The sequence below is a fragment of the Schistocerca cancellata genome, chromosome 11 (genome assembly GCF_023864275.1).
Source record: "Schistocerca cancellata isolate TAMUIC-IGC-003103 chromosome 11, iqSchCanc2.1, whole genome shotgun sequence".
Lineage (NCBI taxonomy): Eukaryota > Metazoa > Arthropoda > Insecta > Orthoptera > Acrididae > Schistocerca > Schistocerca cancellata.
The window spans coordinates 58,318,790-58,343,839 of NC_064636.1; the positions used below are offsets into that span (position 1 = coordinate 58,318,790).

The following is a 25,050-nucleotide window of genomic DNA, read 5'->3' on the forward strand; positions in this document are numbered from 1 at the left end:
TAGAATCGTGTTGGCTGTAAAAACATCCACCGATTAACTCGGTTTCACCGAACATGTAAGTGTTATGGAGATGCTTTGGGAACTCAAATGGGAATCGCTGTAGGGAAGGTGACATTCTTTTTGAGAAACACTATTGAGAAAATTTAGAGAACTGGCATTTGCTGAACAGTTTTACTGCTGCCGACATACATTGCGCACAAGTAGCACGAAGATACGGTCGTTTTTCCCTCACTCTATTTGCGAGTGAAACAGAAAAACAAATGACAAGTAGTGGCACAGGTACCATCCGCCATGCACTGTACGGTGGCTTGTGGAGTATTTATGTAGATGTAGATTTAGATGTTACAACTTCGGAATGAAACACAACTTATCTTAGTTATACTGTAGCTGAGATTGCTGGCAGTAGTTAACAGAAGACAGCTGACATGACGGTTACTGATATGTACCGATCACATTTTCGGAATGAAGTTCAGCTTATCCTACACACACACACACACACACACACACACACACACACACACAGGCGCGCGCACACACACACACACACACACACACACACACACACACACACACCGCCTCGCCTCACGCCACTGCTCATTGCGTCACTTTGGTTACGCATTGTCACATTCACTGACACTAGCGCAGCATCAAATTATAGTTAATGAATTGTCGTTTAATACACGTTTACTATTTTGTGGCCCACACAGGCTACACAGTGTTCTTGCCTGTCCCTGTTCCACCACTGCTCGTGACATTTTCCCCTGCGGTCATATCCCTACGACAAACCTAGATGCACAACTTGTCCCGTACTGTCTCCCACTGCCACACGCCTCCTACTCCCATCCAGTCCCAGTGTCTTCCACTGTGTCAAAGGCAGGGCCACATGTAACAGGAACTGTGGGTAAAAGTCTATAATAGGGCCAGTGACGTAGTTACAAGTTTCGTGCAGAAATATTACCAGCACTTGCTGTGAGGTGTGTGAGCTGTTTGTGTTAGACAGCCAGTGAGAGAGCGGCAGGCAGACTAAGTGTTTTGATGTGATACATTCAGAAGAAAGGGCTAAACATTGCTGTACGTGAGGATTATAAATGTGTTTACTCCTTGTTTGAGTTGCAGCTATTTAAACTGTGTTAGTATCTGCACACCAAGGACAGCATCAGAACCCATGATATATTCTAAAATGCAGAGAAATATTTCTCTGCTTTGTGTTGCTACGAAATCGATTTGCGTGAGCACACTAAATGGATCAATTTTTTGAAATTGCGGGAGAAGGTATGTAGATCACTGTTTTTAATTAAATCGTGGGAGGTGGGTGGATCAATGTCTTTTAATTAAATCGTGCGAGAAGGTGGATGGTTCAATGTTTATTACTGTATTGAATGTGTGATTATTAATAATAAACATTAATCCACCTACCTCCTCCCATTATTGAATTAAAAAACTCCATCATACAAACCTTTCTCTCTTCAAGAGTTTTTTCAACACCACATTTGATACATTTTTGTGTCCCTCCAATGATTCCAAGGGACAGTGGACAATGTCACTGTGCAGCATTAAATCACTTAAATCAGTCCATTTTATAGCACTCACTGCCATAAACACAAAATATTTCTTTCAAAACTCACTCTTACGCCAAAAAACAGTTAATAAGCCAATGGTTTCAATTTTGGCACTAGAAATACATTGCCTCAGTTCTCATTTCACATTACTTATGTCAAAAAATCATCTCATTGGCCACGCAAAACTGATGTGTTGACGACCTAGCAGCAGCATATAAGCACCACTGTGACTGCTGCTGACCACGATGTAGACTTTCGAGACACTTAAGTCGTAAGTCGTAAAATGGAACATCTGCAGCTGCGCTTTCAATGTTACTTATTATGTAGCTACCAGTTTTGGTGATTCAGTACATCATATTCTGTCATGGGCAAACCTAACCTCAAAGTTCTTAATACTTCTCCCCAAACTTAAAATTGTTCCTCCAAATTTTTCTTTACAGCTTACTCAATGTACAGATTGAATAACATTCCCAATCAGTGCTTTCCTCTTACACCGCTTGACTCTTATAACTGCCATCTGGAATCCATACAGATTGAAAGTAGGCTTGCACTCCCTGTATTGTACCCCTGCTAGCTTCAGAATTTCAAAGAGAGTATTCCAGTCAACAACGTGAAAAGCTTACTCTGAAGTCTACAAATACTATAAACATAGGTTTGCCTTTCCTTAACCTATCTTCTATGAGAAGTTGTAGATTCAGGATTGTCTCACATGGTCCTACATTTCTCCATGATACAAATTAATCTTCCCCAAGGTCTTCTGCTAATTTTCCCAACTTCTATAAATAATTTATGTTAATATTTTGCAACCATGACATATTAAACTGATAGTTCACTAATATTCAACATCTGTTAGCACCTGCTTTATTTGTAATTGGATTTATTACATCCTTGAAACTTCCTGGCAGATTAAAACTGCGTGCCGGACCGAGACTCAAACTCGGTCCCGAGTTTGAGTCTCAGTCCGGAACACAGCTTTGATCTGCCAGGAATTTCATATCAGCGCACAATCTGCTGCAGAGTAAAAATTTCATTCTATTACATCCTTCAAGTCTGAGGGTATTTCACCTGTCTCATACATCTTGCACCCCAAAATGAATTGTTTTGTCATGCGTGGCTCTCCCAAGGCTATCAGTAGTTCTGACATAATGTCGTCTACTCCTGGGGCCTTGTTTCGTCTCAGGTCTTTCAGTGCTCTGTCAAACTCTTCTCACAGTATCTCATCTCCCATCTCATCTGTATCCACATCCTCTTCCATTTATATAATATTGCCTTCAAGTTCATCTCCCTTGTATAGGCCCTATATGTACACCTTCCACCTTTCAGCTTTCCCTTCTGTGCTTAGGACTGGTTTTCCATCTGAGCTCTTGATATTCATACAAGTGCTTCTCTCTTCTTCAGAGGCCTCTTTAATTTTCCTGTAGACAGTAGTGAAATATGTTTCTAAATCCTTTGTCCCCTAGCCATTCCTTCTTAGCCATTTTGCACTTCCTGTCTGTTTCATGTTTCACTTGTTTCATTTGCTGCATTTTTATATTTTCTCCTTCCATCAATTATATTCAGTACCTCCTGTGTTATCCAAGCATTTCTACTACGCCTTGACTTGTTACCTATTTGGTCCTCTGCTGCTTTCACTATTTCATCTCTCAAAGCTACCCATTCATCTTCTACTGTATTCCTTTCCCCTGCTCTAGTCAATCATCGCTAATTCTCCCTCTGAAGCTCTCAACAGCCTCTGGTTCTTTCAACTTAAACAGGTTGCAACTTCTTCAGTTTGAATCTGCAGTTCATAAGTAATAAGTAATAATCTGCCCCTGGGTTCGCATCCACTCATACACATCCACATATACACTCCGCAAACCAGCGTGAAGTGTGTGGCAGAGGGTATGTCCCATTGTGCCTGTTATTAGAGTTTCTTCCCATTTCATTCACATATGAGTGAGGGCAGAATGATTGTTTGAATGCCTCTGTGTGTGCTGTGATTATTCTCATCCTGCGATTATTCTAATCTTGTCCTCACGATCCCTTTGTGAGCGATATGTTGTAGTAATTCCTAGTCATCATTTAAAGACAGTTCTTGAAACTTTGTTAGTAGGCTTTCTCGGGACACTTTATGTTTATCTTCAAGAGCTCGTGTTTCAATTTCTTCATTATCTCTGTGACCATTCATGCTGCCCTTCTCTGTATATCTTCAATGTATGTCTTACAATTTAAAATCTGATTCCAAAAACTGTCTTATCATTGTATAATCAATCTGAAACCTTCTAGTGTCTCCAGGTTCTTTTAAAGTATACAGCCTTCAAACCAAGTGTTAGCTATGATTAAATTATACTCTCTGCCAAATTCTACCAGGCAGCTTCCTCATTCATTCCTTTCTCCCAGTCCATATTCAGACAATTTTTCCTTCCCTTCCATTTGTTACTATTGATTTCCAGTCCCCCATCACAATTAAATTTTCATCTCCATTAAGTATAACGTCTGTTTAAAAAATTCCAGAACTTTGTCCACAAAGTTTTTCTACTCTTACCTTTTACTTATCATGCATGGTCTATTTTAAAATTCTCTCCTCCACAACTGATACGTTGTTCCGAACGCCGTTTCCACCTCTGGAAGCAGTCACGGTACGTCTCTTGTTGGATTGTGCAAAGCGCCATCTGTGAATTTTCTTTTATCTCTTTTGTTGTTGTAAATCTTCATTCTTTCAATGAGGTTTTCAACTTTGTAAATAAAAAAAATGTGTGCAGAGACCATATGGGGCTTAAGGAACATCTCATTCTTATTTGCGCGATCCAAAGGCTCTTTGCAGATTGCGAGGCGAAGGTCTTTCTGGTCTTGACTTATGAGCCGTGCGACGAACTTGGCGGCAACACGATGAATTCGAAGAACCTTTGTCAGGATTTCATAACATGATCCAAATGAAATGTTACATTGTTCTGCAGTCTCTCGGACAGTTAGTCTTCGATTGGCAAGCACAATTTTGTTGATGTTCCTGACATGACCATTATCGGTAGATGTCGTAGGACGTCCTGAATGGTCATCTTGTAACTTCCGTCTGGCCATTTTTAAACTGTGTGAACCATTTGTAATGCTGAGTACGGCTTAAGCACTCATCACTGTAGGCTTCCTGCATCATTTGGCGTGTCTGTGTAAAAGTTTTCTTTAGTTTCACGCAAAGTTTAATGCAGACTTATTGCTCCTCTAATTCTGCCATCTCGAAATTTGCAAACTGTGTGACAGAACATTCTGCTCAATAAAGCACTGAACCTCTGGACATGTATTTCTGTGTTGTCATTGTGCCTAAGTGAAGTGGGTTATTATTCAGTGTTTTTATAATGAGTACAAATCCTTAGAGTTGATGATGAAGAGTGTTATTTTTTACCTGAACAGTCAAGTTTGGCAGTCCGGGTCGATAGTGGAGAAAATGTAAAAATTACTGGGATTGAACATTCAAAACAGAGCAGCTGTTAGAGAACAGGAAGTCTTAATACAGCTCTTAATACCATGGTGGGACATAACAACAAGTTGAAGTGATGAAAACTTGTGGCCAAAGTACTGTAAATGAAATAAATGGAGGGTTAACTGTTTTCTATTACATGTTTCTGTGCATCACGCACCAGTCCAGTAAGTAATTGCCTTTCTCTTGAACATTTTTGGTAGTTATAGTGTTTTCTTGTGCATTTTAAGGCCGTTACATATCTTTGTGATATCATAGGTCTAACATCAGTTGTCTCGAGAGTATAATGAAAATGAGCCACAGTTCTTGGTCATTCATACTTCCCGATTTCTGAAACTGACTCTCTCGATTTTTGGTTTTCGAAAGTTGGCAGATATGTAGTCCTATAATCTCTCTTTATATACTGATTGTTGCCCTTTCTATGACGACATAAGTTAACAGGCTCAGAGTATTGTTTGTTTTTTGTTGCTGCACCATCAGGCAGAGATGTTTTTATTCTTTACTCATTCATTACTGCAGTGTTGAGCAGAGATTAATTTATCTTTTACTAAGTGTCAGTGAAATTGAGTCTGTAATTTTTATGTAACCATAACTGGCTTTCTGTTAACTAAATTTTGAAAAGTAGGAATTCTTGTATAAATTAGATCTTTCCATATTACTGTTATAGCACTATATTATCTCTGACTGCTACACTTTTCTTAATTATTGTGAAACATTTCATTTCACTCAGTATTCTTTTAACTGTTTTTCAAATAAACTTTTCAGACAATGTATTTTATTTTTTCGAACTCCACCAATAAAATATTTGTTTCCTTTCATCATAACAAGTAAACATTATAATTGACAGAAGTGTTTCTGTTGTAATCACCATTACATAGGCTTCGATAAGTTATCAAACAGACAATATTTTGTTAAGAGATATAACATGAAGACTGAACATTTCAAAAGTTAAATTTGTGGATGCTCTTCATGTTTTTCGTTTAACAGTTACAGTAATAACTGTCACAGAGCATTAGATCGGAAGGATGGTATCTTCCCATTCACTGATTATCTGCTAAAGGCATCACTTAAACTGGCACAGTGATCGTCTGCCCCCAGCAAAGTATATGGGGTTGTATTGCTCTGATCCCCACCATTCAACCTAAATCAAAAGAGACAAGCATTTTATAGTTATTTCATAAAAACATAATGTGAAAAAACTTCTTAATTATATTTTAAAAGAAATGTATATCCTTAAAATGCTCAACTGGCAAAGGCAGCAAATTATGTCACAGTACAAGTCGGGCCACAGCACTCGGAGATGGTAGAGAGAGAGAGAGAGAGAGAGAGAGAGAGAGAGAGAGAGAGTGTGTGTGTGTGTGTGTGTGTGTGTGTGTGTGTGTGTGTGTGTGTGTCCGCGTGCGTGTAACCTGAAAAATCAGAGAAGTAAGTTATGTGGTATCGTTTCTTCAGTGATGGTATGTAATATGTGTGTGTTTTCTAGCTTTGAAAAATGACTTTCTGTGACAGCTTATCCTGCTTGTAAGTGTAATGTGCCAGTCTGCTACACAACGGTTTCTTTGTGTGCCGAGTAGCAAGCTATCCTATTTCATATTATTCACCCAGGATTTTCCATTGTTCAATATGACAGCTATTCGTTCTAAATAACTACTCGGAGGTCAAAAGTATATTACATACCATCACTGAAGAAACGATACCACACAACTTACTTCTCTGATTTTTCAGGTTTCGGCCAGTTGGCATACTTGATTTGGACACCTTCTATTCCAGTGTGGATAATACATTTTCAGTTAATTATAGTTGTAATTAAAATAAATGTAAGTCAGATGAGATTAAATGAAGGTTTAAATTCCATGTAACTGCTAAAAAATAAACTATAGCATAACTGGAGCATTGGAAGCTCTGTGAGGCATTTTTCGGACAGTGCCGTCGTCTGTAATGATACTTACCAAGCTGGAGGACTGCAGCAAAAATGCGGGAAAATCTGCAGAGTGTCAGTGATTGGTGGGGTGGTTGGTGATTGTCGATCACTTCCAAAAACACGTTAATTAGCTACTTTTGAGTGTGCACTGATTTCTTTCACTGCAAAAAGGCTGTCTTGTGAAATTCTGTCAACTGAAGCCTTCACTCGAGAACTGCTTTCCAGTACAGAAAGACACATAATGAGCAACGACAGTGTGCAGTCCCAGCATGTGCTTTTATATGTACTCTCCAAATTAACACCGAGTTACATGAGAGCGGAGTCTTGAATTGACTCTACCTTACAACATACACTCCTGGAAATTGACATAAGAACACCTTGAATTCATTGTCCCAGGAAGGGGAAACTTTATTGACACATTCCTGGGGTCAGATACATCACATGATCACACTGACAGAACCACAGGCACATAGACACAGGCAACAGAGCATGCACAATGTCGGCACTAGTACAGTGTATATACACCTTTTGCAGCAATGCAGGCTGCTATTCTCCCATGGAGACGATCGTAGAGATGCTGGATGTATTCCTGTGGAACGGCTTGCCATGCCATTTCCACCTGGCACCTCAGTTGGACCAGCGTTCGTGCTGGACGTGCAGACCGCGTGAGACGACGCTTCATCCAGTCCCAAACATGCTCAATGGGGTACAGAACTGGAGATCTTGCTGGCCAGGGTAGTTGACTTACACCTTCTAGAGCATGTTGGGTGGCACGGGATACATGCGGACGTGCATTGTCCTGTTGGAACAGCAAGTTCCCTTGCCGGTCTAGGAATGGTAGAACGATGGGTTCGATGACGGTTTGGATGTACCGTGCACTATTCAGTGTCCCCTCGACGATCACCAGTGGTGTACGGCCAGTGTAGGAGATCGCTCCCCACACCATGATGCCGGGTGTTGGCCCTGTGTGCCTCGGTCGTATGCAGTGCTGATTGTGGCGCTCACCTGCACGGCGCCAAACATGCATACGACCATCATTGGCACCAAGGCAGAAGCGACTCTCATCGCTGAAGACGACACGTCTCCATTCGTCCCTCCATTCACACCTGTCGCGACACCACTGGAGGCGGGCTGCACGATGTTGGGGCATGAGCAGAAGACGGCCTAACGGTGTGCGGGACCGTGGCCCAGCTTCATGGAGACGGTTGCGAATGGTCCTCGCCGATACCCCAGGAGCAACAGTGTCCCTAATTTGCTGGGAAGTGGCGGTGCGGTCCCCTACGGCACTGCGTAGGATCCTACGGTCTTGGCGTGCATCCGTGCGTCGCTGCGGTCCGGTCCCAGGTCGACGGGCACGTGTACCTTCCGCCGACCACTGGCGACAACATCGATGTACTGTGGAGACCTCACGCCCCACGTGTTGAGCAATTCGGCGGTACGTCCACCCGGCCTCCTGCATGCCCACTATACGCCCTCGCTCAAAGTCCGTCAACTGCACATACGGTTCACGTCCACGCTGTCGCGGCATGCTACCAGTGTTAAAGACTGCGATGGAGCTCCGTATGCCACGGCAAACTGGCTGACACTGACGGCGGCGGTGCACAAATGCTGCGCAGCTAGCGCCATTCGACGGCCAACACCGCGGTTCCTGGTGTGTCTGCTGTGCCGTGCGTGTGATCATTTCTTGTACAGCCCTCTCGCAGTGTCCGGAGCAAGTATGGTGGGTCTGACACACCGGTGTCAATGTGTTCTTTTTTCCATTTCCAGGAGTGTAGATATACACATAGACTGTGCATGTCCCTGTCTGTACTGTGTTAATGTTGGTTTTAAACATCTAAGTTGCATGAATTGGAGCCGACTGTTACAATTTCTCAGATTTTTAGCTGTAATGGAGCCCTGATTTTAACAGTTGAACGGTTTGTATTTGCATTACACATGTAGTAGCACAGTTGACCTAAATTCAAAAACTCCCAATATTAATAGGAGATTTGTTATTTTTACATTTGGTCAAGCAAAATAACAACAGCTTGAAACATTGTATTCACAGTTCTTTCTTTTTAGAAACAACGTAATTACAGTTCTTCAGTTAATTCCTATTTTTATTGCACTGTGGGGAATTTAGCTCACTGCTTCCAGAGGAGCAGAAGGAAATATCAGTTTTGCGGGAAGCATTTGGTTTTCTGATGATTCCTCAACAATATGTGTAAACGTTTTATTACACTTTTATAAGATGTGACATCCATTTCTATCCATAATGGCCAGTTTTTACACAAAATAAATATTTATTTTATGATTTTTCTGTATCTAGTACACACATCAAAACAATGTCAAGATAAGAAGCCTAAGACATTAGAAAATGTTGGTTGCACAGAAAACTATAGTAGTGAAATATTAGAGAGTAGATATTAACATTTGTCATCTCAAAATCATAGTCATTCATACTGTTTTACATCTGAGAACCAACACACATCCTAGCTTTTAACTTGTGGAAATTGCTCTGTAATTATTTTGAAATATGTTTGCTGCGTAGCTTTGTATAGCGGTTGGGGTTCAAATTCTCACTTTTCAAGGCAAGGGTCTTAACACTCCCTCATACTTCATCAGTTTCATTCGCATCTGCTTGGTGATGGTGTCACTCCATAGCTTCAGGCTAAAAATTCACTGACTTCATAAAAAAAAAATGTGTTTACGAATTTTTTGTGTTTTTAAAACTTTACCTGTGCAACTAAATATTACTTCATTACCTGTACCTGTCAGTGCAACCAAATGCTCCACAACATGTTGCCATTGTAAAAAAGAAGCTTTTACTCAAAATACTGCAATTTAGATAAGTTAAATTGTATTCCAGAGGCCGACTCGACTGCAAGTGGATGCCACTATGAGTCAGCCAATGCCATTTTTTGCAGATAGTGGTCAGAAGGTCTGAAAAGCTTGTCAGGATGTTGTGAGGTTGATATGTTGTTCCGTTTCTGAGTTAATCAGTGTTGAAGTTAGTCAACCAGGCCAATGCGCACGGAGATTCGAGTGTCTCACCAGATGTAATTAGTATCAATTGCTCTTGCGGTCTACACGATAGCTCACGAGACTGCTCAGGCTTTGGCTCGGGTTTGATCATTACTACTGTTGCATGTCCAATGTTTGTATTGCTCTTTTGTTTGGTTTTAGCAAACCAAATAAAGAATATGTTTGATGACACTGTTTCTGGCAGGCTACTATAATTTGCACATGCAGTGGCCTGATTGGCTAAAGTGACTGCTAATTCTCTTGGAAATGGTGCAATGTATTGATTTTTTTCTTAACAAATACACACATCAAAAAAAGTTTTGCATAACCCCAGTTCCCAGAACTCTTGAAGATAGACATTGACTGTAGATATTGTATCACAGACACAGTCCCTTTGACAGTTCAGATATGTCACTAAACCTGCCCAAAGATGTAAACAACCGTGCATGCCCGTGGTGAGGTCCATCTTTGCAACCACAACACCGTGCAGCGTGGTACAGATGGGCCCAACAACATGCCTAATGGACCACTCAGGATTGGCATCACGTTCTCTTCACGACTAGTGGCGCATATGCCTTCAACCTGACAATCGTCGGAGATTTGTTTGGAGGCAACCCCGGTCAGGCTGAATGCCTTAGACACACCGTCTAGCGAGTGCAGCAAGATGGAGGTTCCCTGCTGTTTTTTGGTGGCATTGTGTGGGGCCGACCTCCGCCGCTGGTGGTCACGGAAGGCACTGTATTGGCTGAACGATACGTGAATGCCATCCTCTGACCGATAGTGCAACCATATCGGCAGCATATTGGCAAAGCGTTCGTCTTTGTGGACGACAATTCACACCCCAGTCGTGCACGTCTTGTGAATGACTTCCTTCAGGATAACGATATTGCTCGACTAGAGCGGCCAGCATGTTCTCCAGACATGAACCCTAATGAACATGTGTGGGATAGATTGAAAAGGGCTGTTTAAGGACAATGTGACCCACAAACTGCTTTGAGGGATCTATGCCAAATGGCCATTGAGGAGTGAGACAATCAGGACCAACAGTGCCTTGATGAACTTGTGGATAGTATGCCACGATGAATATAGGCATGCATCAGTGCAAGAGGACGTGCTACTGGGTACCAGTGCGTACAGCAATCTGGACCACCACTTCTGAAGATCTCGCTGTATGGTGCTACAACATGCAATATGTGGTTTTCATGAGCAATAAAAAGGGCAGAAATGATGTTGATCTCTATTCCAATTTTCTGTATAGATTCCGGAACTCTCGAAACCGAGGTGATGCAAAACTATTTTGATGTGTGTATTTTTCAGCACAACATATACTGCACACCTTTACAAGCTTTGTAATCTGTTTCTGACCATGCTGTACAATAATGTCATGCATTGCCTATACCATATACAGTTCGAGGTTTATGTGCTATTATTTCATCATTGACAGTACGTTAAAATCTTTCCGAATGTGTGCACACAAATAATATATATCAGTCTTCTGTATTAATGAAATGCAAAAACATGTATGGACATCAGTACATCACTCCAAATATGTAAACAAAATTAAGAATAGAAAATATGTAACCTGGATTATCACTGTTGTTGTTGTTGTTGTTGTTGTTGTGGTCTTCAGTCCTGAGACTGGTTTGACGCAGCTCTCCATGCTACTCTATCCTGTGCAAGCTTCTTCATCTCCCAGTACCTACTGCAACCTACATCCTTCTGAATCTGCTTAGTGTATTCATCTCTTGGTCTCCCTCTATGACTTTTACCCTCCACGCTGCCCTCCAATACTAAATTGGTGATCCCTTGATGCCTCAGAACATGTCCTACCAACCGATCCCTTCTTCTGGTCAAGTTGTGCCACAAATTCCTCTTCTCCCCAATCCTATTCAATACTTCCTCATTAGTTATGTGATCTACCCATCTAATCTTCAGCATTCTTCTGTAGCACCACATTTTGAAAGCTTCTATTCTCTTCTTGTCCAAACTATTTATCATCCATGTTTCACTTCCATACATGGCTACACTCCATACAAATACTTTCAGAAATGACTTCCTGACACTTAAATCTATACTCGATGTTAACAAATTTCTCTTCTTCAGAAACACTTTCCTTGCCATTGCCAGTCTACATTTTATATCCTCTCTATTTCAACCATCATCAGTTATTTTGCTCCCCAAATAGCAAAACTCCTTTACTACTTTAAGTGTCTCATTTCCTAATCTAATTCCCTCAGCATCACCCGACTTTATTCGACTACATTCCATTATCCTCATTTTGCTTTTGTTGATGTTAATCTTATATCCTCCTTTCAAGACACTATTCATTCCATTCAGCTGCTCTTCCAGGTCGTTTGCTGTCTCTGACAGAATTACAATGTCATCGGCGAACCTCAAAGTTTTTATTTCTTGTCCATGGATTTTAATACCTACTCCGAATTTTTCTTTTGTTTCCTTCACTGCTTGCTCAATATACAGATTGAATAACATCGGGGAGAGTCTACAACCCTGTCTCACTCCCTTCCCAACCACTGCTTCCCTTTCATGTCCCTCGACTCTTATAACTGCCATCTGGTTTCTGTACAAATTGTAAATAGCCTTTCGCTCCCTGTATTTTACCCCTGCCACCATCAGAATTTGAAAGAGAGTATTCCAGTCAACATTGTCAAAAGCTTTCTCTAAGTCTACAAATGCTAGAAATGTAGGTTTGCCTTTTCTTAATCTAGCTTCTAAGATAGGTCGTAGGGTCAGTATTGCCTCACGTGTTCCAACATTTCTATGGAATCCAAACTGATCTTCTCCGAGGTCGGCTTCCACTAGTTTTTCCATTGGTCTGTAAAGAATTCGCGTTAGTATTTCACAGCCGTGACTTATTAAACTGATAATTCACTAATTTTCACATCTGTCAGCACCTGCTTTCTTTGGGATTGGAATTATTATATTCTTCTTGAAGTCTGAGGGTATTTCGCCTGTTTCATACATCTTGCTCACCAGATGGTAGAGTTTTGTCAGGACGGGCTCTCCCAAGGCCATCAGTAGTTCTAATGGAATGTTGTCTACTCCTGGGGCCTTGTTTCGACTCAGGTCTTTCAGTGCTCTGTCAAACTCTTCACGCAGTATTGTACCCCCCATTTCATCTTCATCTACATCCTCTTCCATTTCCATAACATTGTCCTCAAGTACATCGCCCTTGTATAGACCCTCTATATACTCCCTTCTTTGCTTAGAACTGGGTTTCCATCTGAGCTCTTGATGTTCATACAAGTGGTTCTCTTTTCTCCAAAGGTCTCTTTAATTTTCCTGTAAACAGTATCTATCTTACACCTAGTGAGATAACCCTCTACATCCTTACATTTGTCCTCTAGCCATCCCCGCTTAGCCATTTTGCACTTCCTGTCGATCTCATTTTTATCACTAATATTAAGAAAAGGGTGGAAAGGATAGATTGCTGCTATTCACTGTAAAGATAAGATGTTGAGTTGCAGACAGACGCAATGAAAAGACAATTACACATTATATCTTTTGGCCAAAGCCTCTTTCAGCAAACAAGACACACACCAACACTCTCAGACAAGGAAACACAGCTCATACACACGACTGATACCTTTGAGAGTTGCCAGTGTTCAGCCATAATGGAATCACAGTCTAACTCAGACAGTCGTGACAGTCTCTGCTGAGAATGTTGTTATCATTTGAGAGCTGGAGTGGCTCTAGCACTCCAAACTGTAAGAAAGCAGTCAGTCACATGCGTCATAAGGATAATGTGTGTTATATTATTTTTCTACTTAATTGATGAAATAGTTATTATATTTTTGCATTCCATGTGTTAGTGAATTACCAAGAGATGTAAATTATAGTGAAATGAAAGTGAAACAAGCCAAATCTCATTGATTGCATGACATAAGCTACGACTTATTCAGGACAAAATACTTTCAAATATGTGCACAATTGGAGCTTACTCCGCTGAAAGCAACAGAAAATGAATACGTATTTCACGCGTGAGAATTATATATTCTGTTGCTACTATGACAGGCACTTTTGTTGACATGTAAAAATTTTGTGTGTAGTCAAATCATTCGTCCTTCATTACGCTTCACTAAACTTTCAAATACACAATTACTTTTGTAAATGTACTTTTGCTTCAGAAGCAGACGTGTTGAAGATTCTTGCAGTTTTTTGCTCCAATTTAGGAACAATTTACTCTGTGTTGGGAAACAGTATTATTGATTTTGACATTTTATTATCATGTTTGTATGGTTCTCCCTTCCTCTGCAGGTGTGGTGGCTTATTTTGTACATTAAATAGTGTTGGTATTACATTCCATACAAATTTCCCAGTTTCCACAGTCAATGATACGGCTGGAAGTGTAGCAAACAAAACTTTGCGTTGTCGGGTAGGTGTGTGGTGTCTTCCTGCAAAAGGTCAGTTCATCAGGTGTTTGCTAGAAATGTTTTGTTCTTAAAAGAAAATGGCATTCTTCAGTAAATATTTGTATCCTACAAGAGAGTTGTAAATAAATTGTTCTGTAACCTACTGTTTCATGCCTCCCAGGGCCCTCGGGAAACTAAAGAAAGACAATTTTTCTCGCACTACATATGCTCCCTGTTGTAAAAGTTAACATACAAATCAATATAAACCATACTATTAGCACTCATCCGATACCATATTGAGAAATGTAGCTTGCTTACCTCTTGGCATGCTGCTGTCACAGTGGGTAACAAAACAAGCTGGAGCATTGCGACTATCATGTTAGACTCTGGCAGAATGGTGCAAACAATTTGGTGAGACAGCACAGACACGAGTGATGCCAATTGGGAAGGAAGGCTGTCAACAGTGACTGTGGACAACAATATCTAGGCAACTGAGGAACTTATTCACAACAATCTCACATTTTTCAATGATCAGGACAATCACATAGCGGTTCTCGAACAACTCCGTGACCAACGAGCGAATTTCTGTCATCGAGGAACTGAATGATTAGAAGAAAATTCTGACTGTTGATTACAGAGTTGAAGTCCCGTCATACATGAAACTCACACTTGGAATCAGTACATTGCGGGGTTGTTGTAATTTAACCTGCTTCCCCCCCCCCCCCTCCCTCCCCCCTATCCCCCTATCCCCCTATCCCTATTAAAAAGACCCACCATATTTATTGAAGTCAACTATTCACTATCAGAAGAATTCATTTTATTAATTTTAACTCTATTGTGACATAAGAAACATGGTCAAATAAAATTTACACTTAATAGACTGTAACTTGATGTAGAATCATAATGATTGTGAATTACAATTTAGTCGTTTTTGGAAGCATGCAGAAATGTATAGATAATTACTAATTTTTCAATGTTTCCTTTAAATTATATTTTGATTTTGGTCAAACAAGCCTGTAGGTGCAAAAGGTAACTCAAAATGGATACAGTCCTGGCAGGGCAAGAAATGAGGCTTTTCACAAAAGTAGCAAATCCTGTTGGTAATTTTTGCTGTTTTCAGTCACATTATCTTCCAACATTTGTTTGGATGGAACTGTGCCACAATTGCATCAGAAAACATAGTGACAGGAGAATAAGCAATCTTAAACACGTAACATTTGCAAATTACTGTGGAGGCATTTCTGTGAGCCAGTTTTCTGCACTTTCTTCTTATTCACCAATTAGTCTCCTTCCCATGAATCTTAGATTTAACATATGAGCAAGACAGTGGGTGTGTTCTAGGGCTTGTTCCTTTCATTTCTTATAGAGTTATGTATCAGGACTTTCTAAATGATCGATTCATAGTTCAACAACATGTGCAGTACTTCTGCTTGTCTGCTCGAAGAAGAATTTCTCAGTCTTCTCCATTAATAGAGAGGTTGCAAAAATGTTTTACTGTTTACAATAAAGTAATCATAATAATTTAAATTGAACAGTTTAATTGTCAACACAGGAAAAAAACAATAAAAAACCCAAATAACAATACAATTTAATGCACTTCGATGTTTTTCTCCACCCCAATACATTTTGCTTGAGAAATATAATAAATAATTTATGCGCGAGCATGGTGGTCTTTTGTTACAGAGAAAATGGCTGTCCTGAAAGATGAGTTAGAGCCAGTGATGGCTCTTATCAAGGCACAGAAAATTCCAGACTGCCCCGCTGCCAAATTTGTCAGCACCGTGTATCATCTTGTACTCAAGTAAGGGAATAATTGCAAGCAACTATCTAAAATGTAGCTGCAGCTGTTCTCAGATAAAATATATCGTTTTTAGCACTTTAAGCTGATAATTCTGTGCTTGCACACATCCTACTGGTGGTAGCTTACATAGTTGCTACAGGAATGAGATGTTTTATTGAAATAGCTTTAGTGAAGGAATTATTAGTGGAAAATTCATGACATTTTCTTGGATTGTGATAATACACCTTTGTTACATTAAGAACACACAGATCATTTAAAGTCCATTTTCAGTGCGATATGCTTTATATTAAGGAATGAGACCTTGGAAGTAGTGCAAGGTGATTAAAAAAAAAGAACATATTTCATTTGTTTATTACAGAGAAAGTATGAAAGATAGAAACACGTTGCACATGTCACTGGATAGAGGAAGTTTCAAAGTTTTATGTCCGCACAGACACTATACTGTATGCTCGACAAGAACACCGTGTGTTCCTCAAGAAACATTGAAACAGTAGGCTATTTCATTCCACACGTGAATTGACATGTCCCTTTTTATTGAAATGACAGCTTCAGCAGTTTGATTTCCCAACTGTTGTTGAGTAGCTGCCATGGGTGGGATAAAGACTGTCTTTGACATACACCCACAAAAAAGTTGTGAGGTGTGAGGTCTGATGATCTGTGAGGCCAAAACCAGTGAACAGGGTCTTGTTGTCCACCTCTCCCAACCCAAGGCTGTAGGTTGGTGATGTTAAGATAAAGCTACACCTCAAGGTAAAATTGAGGCAGGGCACTGTCATCTATAAGAATTAAATCATTGGAATGTTTGTGGAGTTGACAACCAATTTTGCAGAATGTTGAGTTATGACATTCCTGTCACAGTTTCCTCCATTTTATCAGCAGAAACGGCACAAAACAATTCATTTTTGGTGAATCTCTTGCATCTTTGATGACAATGCCAGGAGGTTGTGACCCCCAAATTCGTACATTATGGCCGTTTGCTTTACCCAATAGAGGAAATGTCAATTTGTGTGAAGAGGTGAGTTTTGACGGCCTCGCGTGTTTTGGACTCTGTTTCTAGCCAGTTGTTCACTATGTGAACTTAGTCATTACAGGCCTCTGTGAACTACCATTTGTTCCACCGGTCACTGCATCATTACGGGCTCAGTGATACTGAACTTTTGCTAACCACACTGAGAAGGATAGTGAAATCTAATATTTGTGGCCAGACCAAGTCCTACACAGTGCCAGCACATCCAGCATTTCTGCTCTGTCGCTCGGGCACAGCATGGCTCCGACTGTAATAGTGGTCGGGTAACTAGAAAGGCAAAGTGCCAGATGGGCACACAGCCTGGCTGAGCACTTCTTACCAGGGTGGGGGTGAGGGTGTATGTAAGCAGCCACATGCTGCCATCTGGTAGAGGAGTGGCCGCCTCTTCTCACGACAGAGTGATAGAGAAACAATTAAAATCACTCAAAAGAGGAAAGGCCGCTGGACCTGATGGGATACCAGTTCCATTTTACACAGAGTACACGAAGGAACTTGCCCCCCTTCTTGCAGCGGTGTACCGTAGGTCTCTAGAAGAGCGTAGCATTCCAAAGGATTGGAAAAGGGTACAGGTCATCCCCGTTTTCAAGAAGGGACGTCGAACAGATGTGCAGAACTATAGACCTATATCTCTAACGTCGATCAGTTGTAGAATTTTGGAACACGTATTATGTTAGAGTATAATGACTTTTCTGGAGACTAGAAATCTACTCTGTAGGAATCAGCACGGATTTCGAAAAAGATGGTCGTGTGAAACCCAGCTCGCACTATTCGTCCACGAGACTCAGAGGTCCGTAGACACGGGTTCCCAGGTAGATGCCGTGTTTCTCGACTTTCGCAAGGCATTCAGTACAGTTCCCCACAGTCATTTAATGAACAAAGTAAGAGCATATGGACTATCAGACCAATTGTGTGATTGGATTGAAGAGTTCTTAGATAACAGAACGCAGGATGTCATTCTCAATGGAGAGAAGTCTTCCGAAGTAAGAGTGGTTTCAGGTGTGCCGCAGGGGAGTGTCGTAGGACCGTTGCTATTCACAGTATACATAAATGACCTTGTGGATGACATCAGAAGTTCACTGAGGCTCTTTGCGGATGATGCTGTGGTATATCGAGAGGCTGTAACAATGGAAAATTGTACTGAAATGCAGGAGGATCTGCAGCGAATTGACACATGGTGCAGGGAATGGCAATTGTATCTCAGTGTAGACAAGTGTAATGTGCTGTGAATATATAGAAAGAAAGATCCTTTATCATTTAGGTACAAAATAGCAGGTCAGCAACTGGAAGCAGTTAATTCCATAAATTATCTGGGAGTAGGCATTAGGAGTGATTTAAAATGGAATGATCATATGAAGTTGATCATCAGTAAAGCAGATGCCAGACTGAGATTCATTGGAAGAATCCTAAGGAAATGCAATCCAAAAACAAAGGAAGTAGGTTACAGTACACTTGTTCACCCACTGCTTGAATGTTGCTACCAGTGTGGGATCCGTACCAAATACGGTTGATAGAAGAGATAGAGAAGATCCCATGGAGAGCAGTGTGCTTCGTTACAGGATCATTTAGTAATCACAAAAGTGTTACGGAGATGATAGATAAACTCGAGTGGAAGACTCTGCAGAAGAGATGCTCAGTAGCTCGGTACGGGCTTTTGTTGAAGTTTCGAGAACATACCTTCACCGAGGAGTCGAGCAGTATATTGCTCCCTCCTACGTATATCTCGCGAAGAGACCATGAGGATAAAATCAGAGAGATTAGAGCCCACACAGAGGCATACCAACAGTCCTTCTTTGCACGAACAATACAAGAGTGGAATAGAAGGGAGAACTGATAGAGGTACTCAAGGTACCCTCCGCCACACACTGTCAGGTGGCTTGCGGAGTATGGATATAGATGTAGATGTAGATGTAGATATGATTGCTGGGTGAATGCTTTACTTACAGAAGTACGTTCTTCATCACATAGAAATTCACACACATACGAGACATCAGTTGACATTAAATCCTAATTTATTATGGGACATTAAACAGAAATGTGATCAAAAAGTTTATGTTTGAAGGCCATACAGTTGGTTGGTTGAGAGGATCAAATAGTGAGGTCATCAGTCCCACCAAATGAGGGAAGAATGGGGAAAGAAATCGGCCATGCCCTTTCAAAGGAATCATCCTGGCATTTGCCTGAAGTGGTTTAGGGAAATCACGGAAAATGTAAATCAGGATGGCCGGACATGGGTTTGAACCATTGTCCTCCCGAATACGAGTCTAGTATGCTAACCATTGTGCCACCTCACTCGGTCCGTACAGTCTAGAATCAATACGCCAGTCAGGCAAAATTGCCGTGAGCGTCGAGGCAACCGTCCCTCCGATGCATCAGGATAAAATACTCGTCTGTTAGAACACCGTGTCCTGCTGTGTGAAGAAGTCCGCAGCTGCCTGCCGGACGTCCTCGTCCGACAGGAAGTGTCAAATCTTAGAGATCTTTTGTAAGGGACTGAAGGCACGATAATTGTATGGGGAGACATATGGATTATTGTGTGAGTGCTGTGACGCCCCCTCTCCCCTTTTGTTGTTGCTGTTGATGTTGAGCCGCTACTGCTACAGCTCGGTCGGTGGAATGGAGACGCGATGCGCAGTGATGGTTGTCCCCGTCGGATAACGTGGAACAGCACCTGAAAATCTCAAAGAAAATTGTTCCTCGTGTAATGTATCAAAGTTCGTTTGTGAGTCCGCACAGTCTTCTCAGCAATGTGAACTGCTGATTTTAATTGTCTGTTACGGTTTTATGATGATTTGCTACGCCCGGTTAGTTAGTTATTGCAGTACTGAATGAATCATTCATCACCGGCTTCATTTCACACCACTGAAGTGAGGAAAAATTTGTTTGCGGTTCAGTATCAGTAGTTGTTGTTACATTGCTAGGCAGAATTGTTCACTACGGCACGACGCAAATCCAGAGATAATCTATAATGTGATCTTGCTTTCGTGCGTCGTGATATTATTTTGGCAAAACACTCCTTTCAGTGCTCATTGTTCATCAAGTCACTCTTTCAATTAAAATGTTCACAGTTAATTAATTTTGATTATCAACTATCACACAGTTCAATTAATGACGGAGCCAACACGTGATATTTCCATTACTGACGAACAATTTTATTGTTCCTTCTTAGCAATTAGTTTATAATCATCACACCACACGCACACCGATGGATCAGATCAATTACGATTCTTTTCAGTTCTGTGATGGTGACAATTACGACAACTTTTACAATCGGCGTATTTGTATTATCTTCGTGTGGAGCGTATTAATTTTTCCTACTCCAGACTGATCAGGTATTGTAGTCTTTGATACTATGTCCATTCTTCGTTGTAACTGTTCACTTTGATGAAGTTCGAGCCCAAAAATAACATCTCTAGTAATTGAAGAACATTAACTCGTCATACACAGTCAGAATATCACTTCAGTTCAAGTTCTCAAGTCAGAATAACTGAGAACAAAGTCCGCACATCTCTATCATGCAACAGTACTTTTTTTTTTTTTTTTTAATAGAAACAATCTGTTAGCATTCTGTTTGTAGTACTATAACAAACGGTGCTCTGTCTCGACTTGATAACAAGCAAGCAAGCTAGCAAGTGACTAACTTTTCCATGATCGAGCATTGTAGATGCATTGAATTTCCTTTTCGCCGCGTTTACAGCTCTCTTTGACAATAAATGTTATCTCTGACCGACATATTACTTTGGACTTAACTTTCATCGTACTGATTTGCAGTTATTACTAAGATGTTTGATAGCTAATTAAAAATAACCTTTCTTTCTTTCTAGCTTTACATCATGACATACTCAGTAATTATTGAAATTGGTGTTCATCAAAACTTTAAGGTGTTATGTTATTGTCAAAGTTGCCATGTCTGTCAGAATAACACTGTTCCCTACTTTAAATTATCATGACATTCTTATTTGGGTTTTTGGATTTCTCGGGGTGTTACAGTGCTCAAGCATCTCCGACTTGAGTTGACATAACTTCTGCATTATGACATTTGTGGTATAGGGAACATGCATTACCGTGAAGCAGCCACACCCCTTGTCACAGTTTTCACGGATTTTAACAGACATGCTGCCCCATACACATTCTTCATTCTCCTATGGACTTGTACTGGTGTTTGTTGTTCAGTAGCCAGGAAAAAAAGAACAGAGTGTTGGTCCTGTTTGATTGCATTTGGTAATAATGTCTCCATAGCTCTCATTTCCACATTTACTGCATGCACATTGGAAACAAATGAATGTCACACTAAGCCATTGGCTACGTGTTAACACTTACGTACCCACATCAGAGTCACGCTATATTGCGTTATATGCCACAGCAAATCCTTAAATGGAAAATTTTTTATCACTGCTTATACTTACTTATGCAGCAGTGCTCTAACAGTTAAGCAACATTCGCTACAAAGATGAAGTGTGACATAATGACAGTGAAATACACAGCAACTGAATGTTAACCTTTGTAGAAGAATTCTTAACAATCTGTGCTTGCAAAATTCCTGTCACGCTATTTTACGACAGTTTTGAGCTATGTGCTCTTAAACAGATGTATCTGTCTCCGTAAACTAGTAAGTAAAATGTAAAATACTTGTGGCCAAGTGAGGCACAGTCAAAATGTTTAACATAACAAAATATATCTAAAAACAAAGATGATGTAACTTACCAAATGAAAGCGTTGGATTTTTTGATAGAGACACTAACAAACACAAACACACACACAAAATTCAAGCTTTCGCAACCAACGGTTTCTTCATCAGGAAAGAGGGAAAGACGAAACGATGTGGGTTTTAAGGGAGATGGTAAGGAGTCATTCCAATCCCGGGAGCGGAAAGACTTGCCTTAGGGGGGAAAAGGGGACAGGTATACACGCGCGCGCGCCCACACACACACACACACACACACACATATCCATCCGCACATATACAGGCACAAGCAGACATATGTAAAGGCAAAGAGTTTGGGCAGAGATGTCAGTCAAGGCGGAAGTACAGAGGCAAAGATGTTGTTGAATGACAAGTGATGTAGGAGGGGTGGCAACTTGAAATTAGCTAAGGTTGAGGCCTGGTGGGTAACGGCCTATGTCTGTATATGTGCGGATGGATATGTGTGTGTGTGTGTGTGTGTGTGTGTGTGTGTGTGTGTGTGTGTGTGTGTGTGTGTGTGTGTGTGTGTGCGCGAGTGTATACCTGTCCTTTTTTCCCCCTAAGGTAAGTCTTTCCGCTCCCGGGATTGGAATGACTCCTTACCCTCTCCCTTAAAACCCATATCCTTTTGTCTTTCCTTCTCCTTCCCTCTTTCCTGATGAAGCAACCGTGGGTTGCAAAAGCTTGAAATTTGTGTTTGTGTTTGTTAGTGTCTCTATCAACATACCAATGCTTTCGTTTGGTAAGTTACGGAATCTTTGTTTTTTGTATATATTTTTCCCACGTGGAATGTTTCCCTCTATTATATTCATATCATTAACATAACAAAACTTTCATAAATGCTTAAAAGTTGTTGGAAGTTCCTAATACTCTCCTTACTCTCCCTATAAAAAACTAGGTAAATATAATCTTGGCAATGTGCATTGCATTTTAAATGAAAGCTAGTTTTTCATGCTTCCCGTTTATTACATATCTCCTGAAGTGTGTGTTGTACTGTGATATAATTTTTTAGTTACATTTAGTGATATATGTAGACACTTTCTGCAAAGTGTGTTGTGAATAGAGTCAGTAAATGAAGCTTGACTGCACAAACAGCAAAAATGTAATAAGTGATAAACTTTTTTCCTTTAATCATTTTTTTGGAGGGTGTCAGCGAGAAAAAGGTTTGTAAAGGTTTGAAATTATGTGTAAAGTTGGTTTTAAGTCACTGAGTACTGTCTTTCTCAAATACTGGGTGAATATAGTGTGGGTATTTATGCACTGGCAGTTACGCTGCCTCAAAAGAAAGACACAGTTTCTAACTGTAATACTTGTCTTATTATGTTAAAAATTTAATATAAGATTGTAGATCCCAGTGAGTAATTTGAAATATTGATAATCAAAGGTTTGTTGCTCTCGTTCACTGTTAGATACACAACCCTAAACTGGTATCGGATTCTGGTTTAGTCACGTAGTAATATACTAGATGAAACAAAAATGATAGCCAAGCTTTCAGGAAACACAGGTTGGAAATGCTTTATTTTCATGTTTGAGCTCATTTTGTACTTCTCTTCATAATCACATCTATCTTGGGAACACACTCGTATGTTGATTGGCGACTACATAGAGTGCTGTGTGCACAATGACCGTATACATTAAATTAGAAGGAAGGTCAGCGTTGGCCATAATTTTGGTGGTTTATTGACAGCAAAATTCGTTTTTCGATCACATAATGATCATCTTCAGTGCTGTAGAGTACAAATTAAAGCACTCGTGTCAAGTTAATGTGATCGTTTCATATCTTTGGTTACTGATAGTAACTTGACACCAGTGCCTATGAGCTTTAATTTGTGCACTACAGCACTGAAGATGATCATTATGTGATCGAAAATCAATTTTGCTGTCAATAAACCATCAAAATTACAGCCAGTGCTGAGCTTCCTTCTAATTACACCCATATGTTTTCTTACGTGAACATTCAGATTATCATCTCAGTTACGTCTGGTTATAATGTACACTAAGTTGTAATTCTTAGGTTCATGACCATTGTTTGTTGTTCAAATTGAATGAAGGTAATGTCAATACGTGATTCACTTCACGCACCATGTTAACGTGCGACAAACTTCACCAACGTAGCAGTGTCGAGCACGTAGTGCCGACTCTGTAGTGTTCGTCACGGACTCTGTTTCCTATACAGTGCAGTGGAAGTGTATTCAGATGTGGAACTGGTGGTGCCCCTTTGCTTCACGGATTAGCAGACGGTAATGGCAGTGGTGCTCAAAGTGTGTATTGGGGGAAATTTCCAGAATGACCGTGCCCCTACAGGAGAATGTTCAGAGCAGTTGGTTGTCATCTTAGGGAGCACGGAACATTTAAGTCTACTACTCGCAACTGAGGAAGGCTTTGAAGGATGAGGACACCTCAGCTGGATGACGACAATTCCAGTATTGGCGTAAGTCAATTAGCGGCAACAAGTAATGTCGGCCACATGACCGTTTAAAGACTGCCACACGAGAAACTGCTTATTTGTACCACACATGGCACGTGCCGGCCCTGTTGGCAGCTGATTTTCCTGTGCAGGTACATTTCTGTGAATAGTTCATTCGATATTGGCTCAACCCTCACTTTACTGCAAATTTGCTGTTTCAAAGTAGACGGTTAATGTTTTGGAAGGTTGTAAAAATTGAGCTGTTATGTGGAAATAAAGCATTTCTGGACCCACATCTATATAACATAGTGTATTCTTCCCCTAGATGGGAGGAATGTTTCCTGACAGTTCGACCATACCTTTTTGTTAGGCCCTGTAGATTAATTTTCATTTTGCCTGTCTGCTACTCAACTTTCTGTGTGATGAGTAGACCAGTTGCATAGAGGTTGTGAGATTTTATGTAGAGAAATTATTACTAGCACTGTTTTGTTCCCAACAGAAAGTTTCTTTTTTTAAGAAATGGCATTACTTTTTGGTTTGCCCTCATTTTATATCACAAGGAGACATAAGAAGTGACCTCCTTCGATTTTCTGAATACTTACAGGATTTGAAGGTCTGTGCCCAAACATAAATTCCTCAGAGTGGTATGATGCACTTTCCAAATACACTCGAAAAAAAAAAAATCATCTTTACAGATTTCCTAGCATTGTTGACTACAGAAATTTTTTAGTTTTGTAGCTCAGCCACCTGCACCTCTGTGCGTGGTGTTCTCCTCTTGCAATTGTGAGGTTGTCGGGTGGATTTTCACTATATGTAACTTTTTCTTTTCT

At 40.5% G+C, this 25,050-nt stretch overlaps 1 protein-coding gene across 1 annotated transcript in view; it reads left to right on the forward strand.

The window, feature by feature from the left end:
* Positions 1-25,050, forward strand: part of LOC126108624 (something about silencing protein 10) — a 155,766-nt gene that overhangs the window by 84,083 nt on the left and 46,633 nt on the right. The window contains exon 6 of the mRNA XM_049913937.1: positions 15,988-16,105. Within this exon, the coding sequence (XP_049769894.1) occupies positions 15,988-16,105 (118 nt within the window). The remainder of the gene's footprint in view (positions 1-15,987; positions 16,106-25,050) is intronic.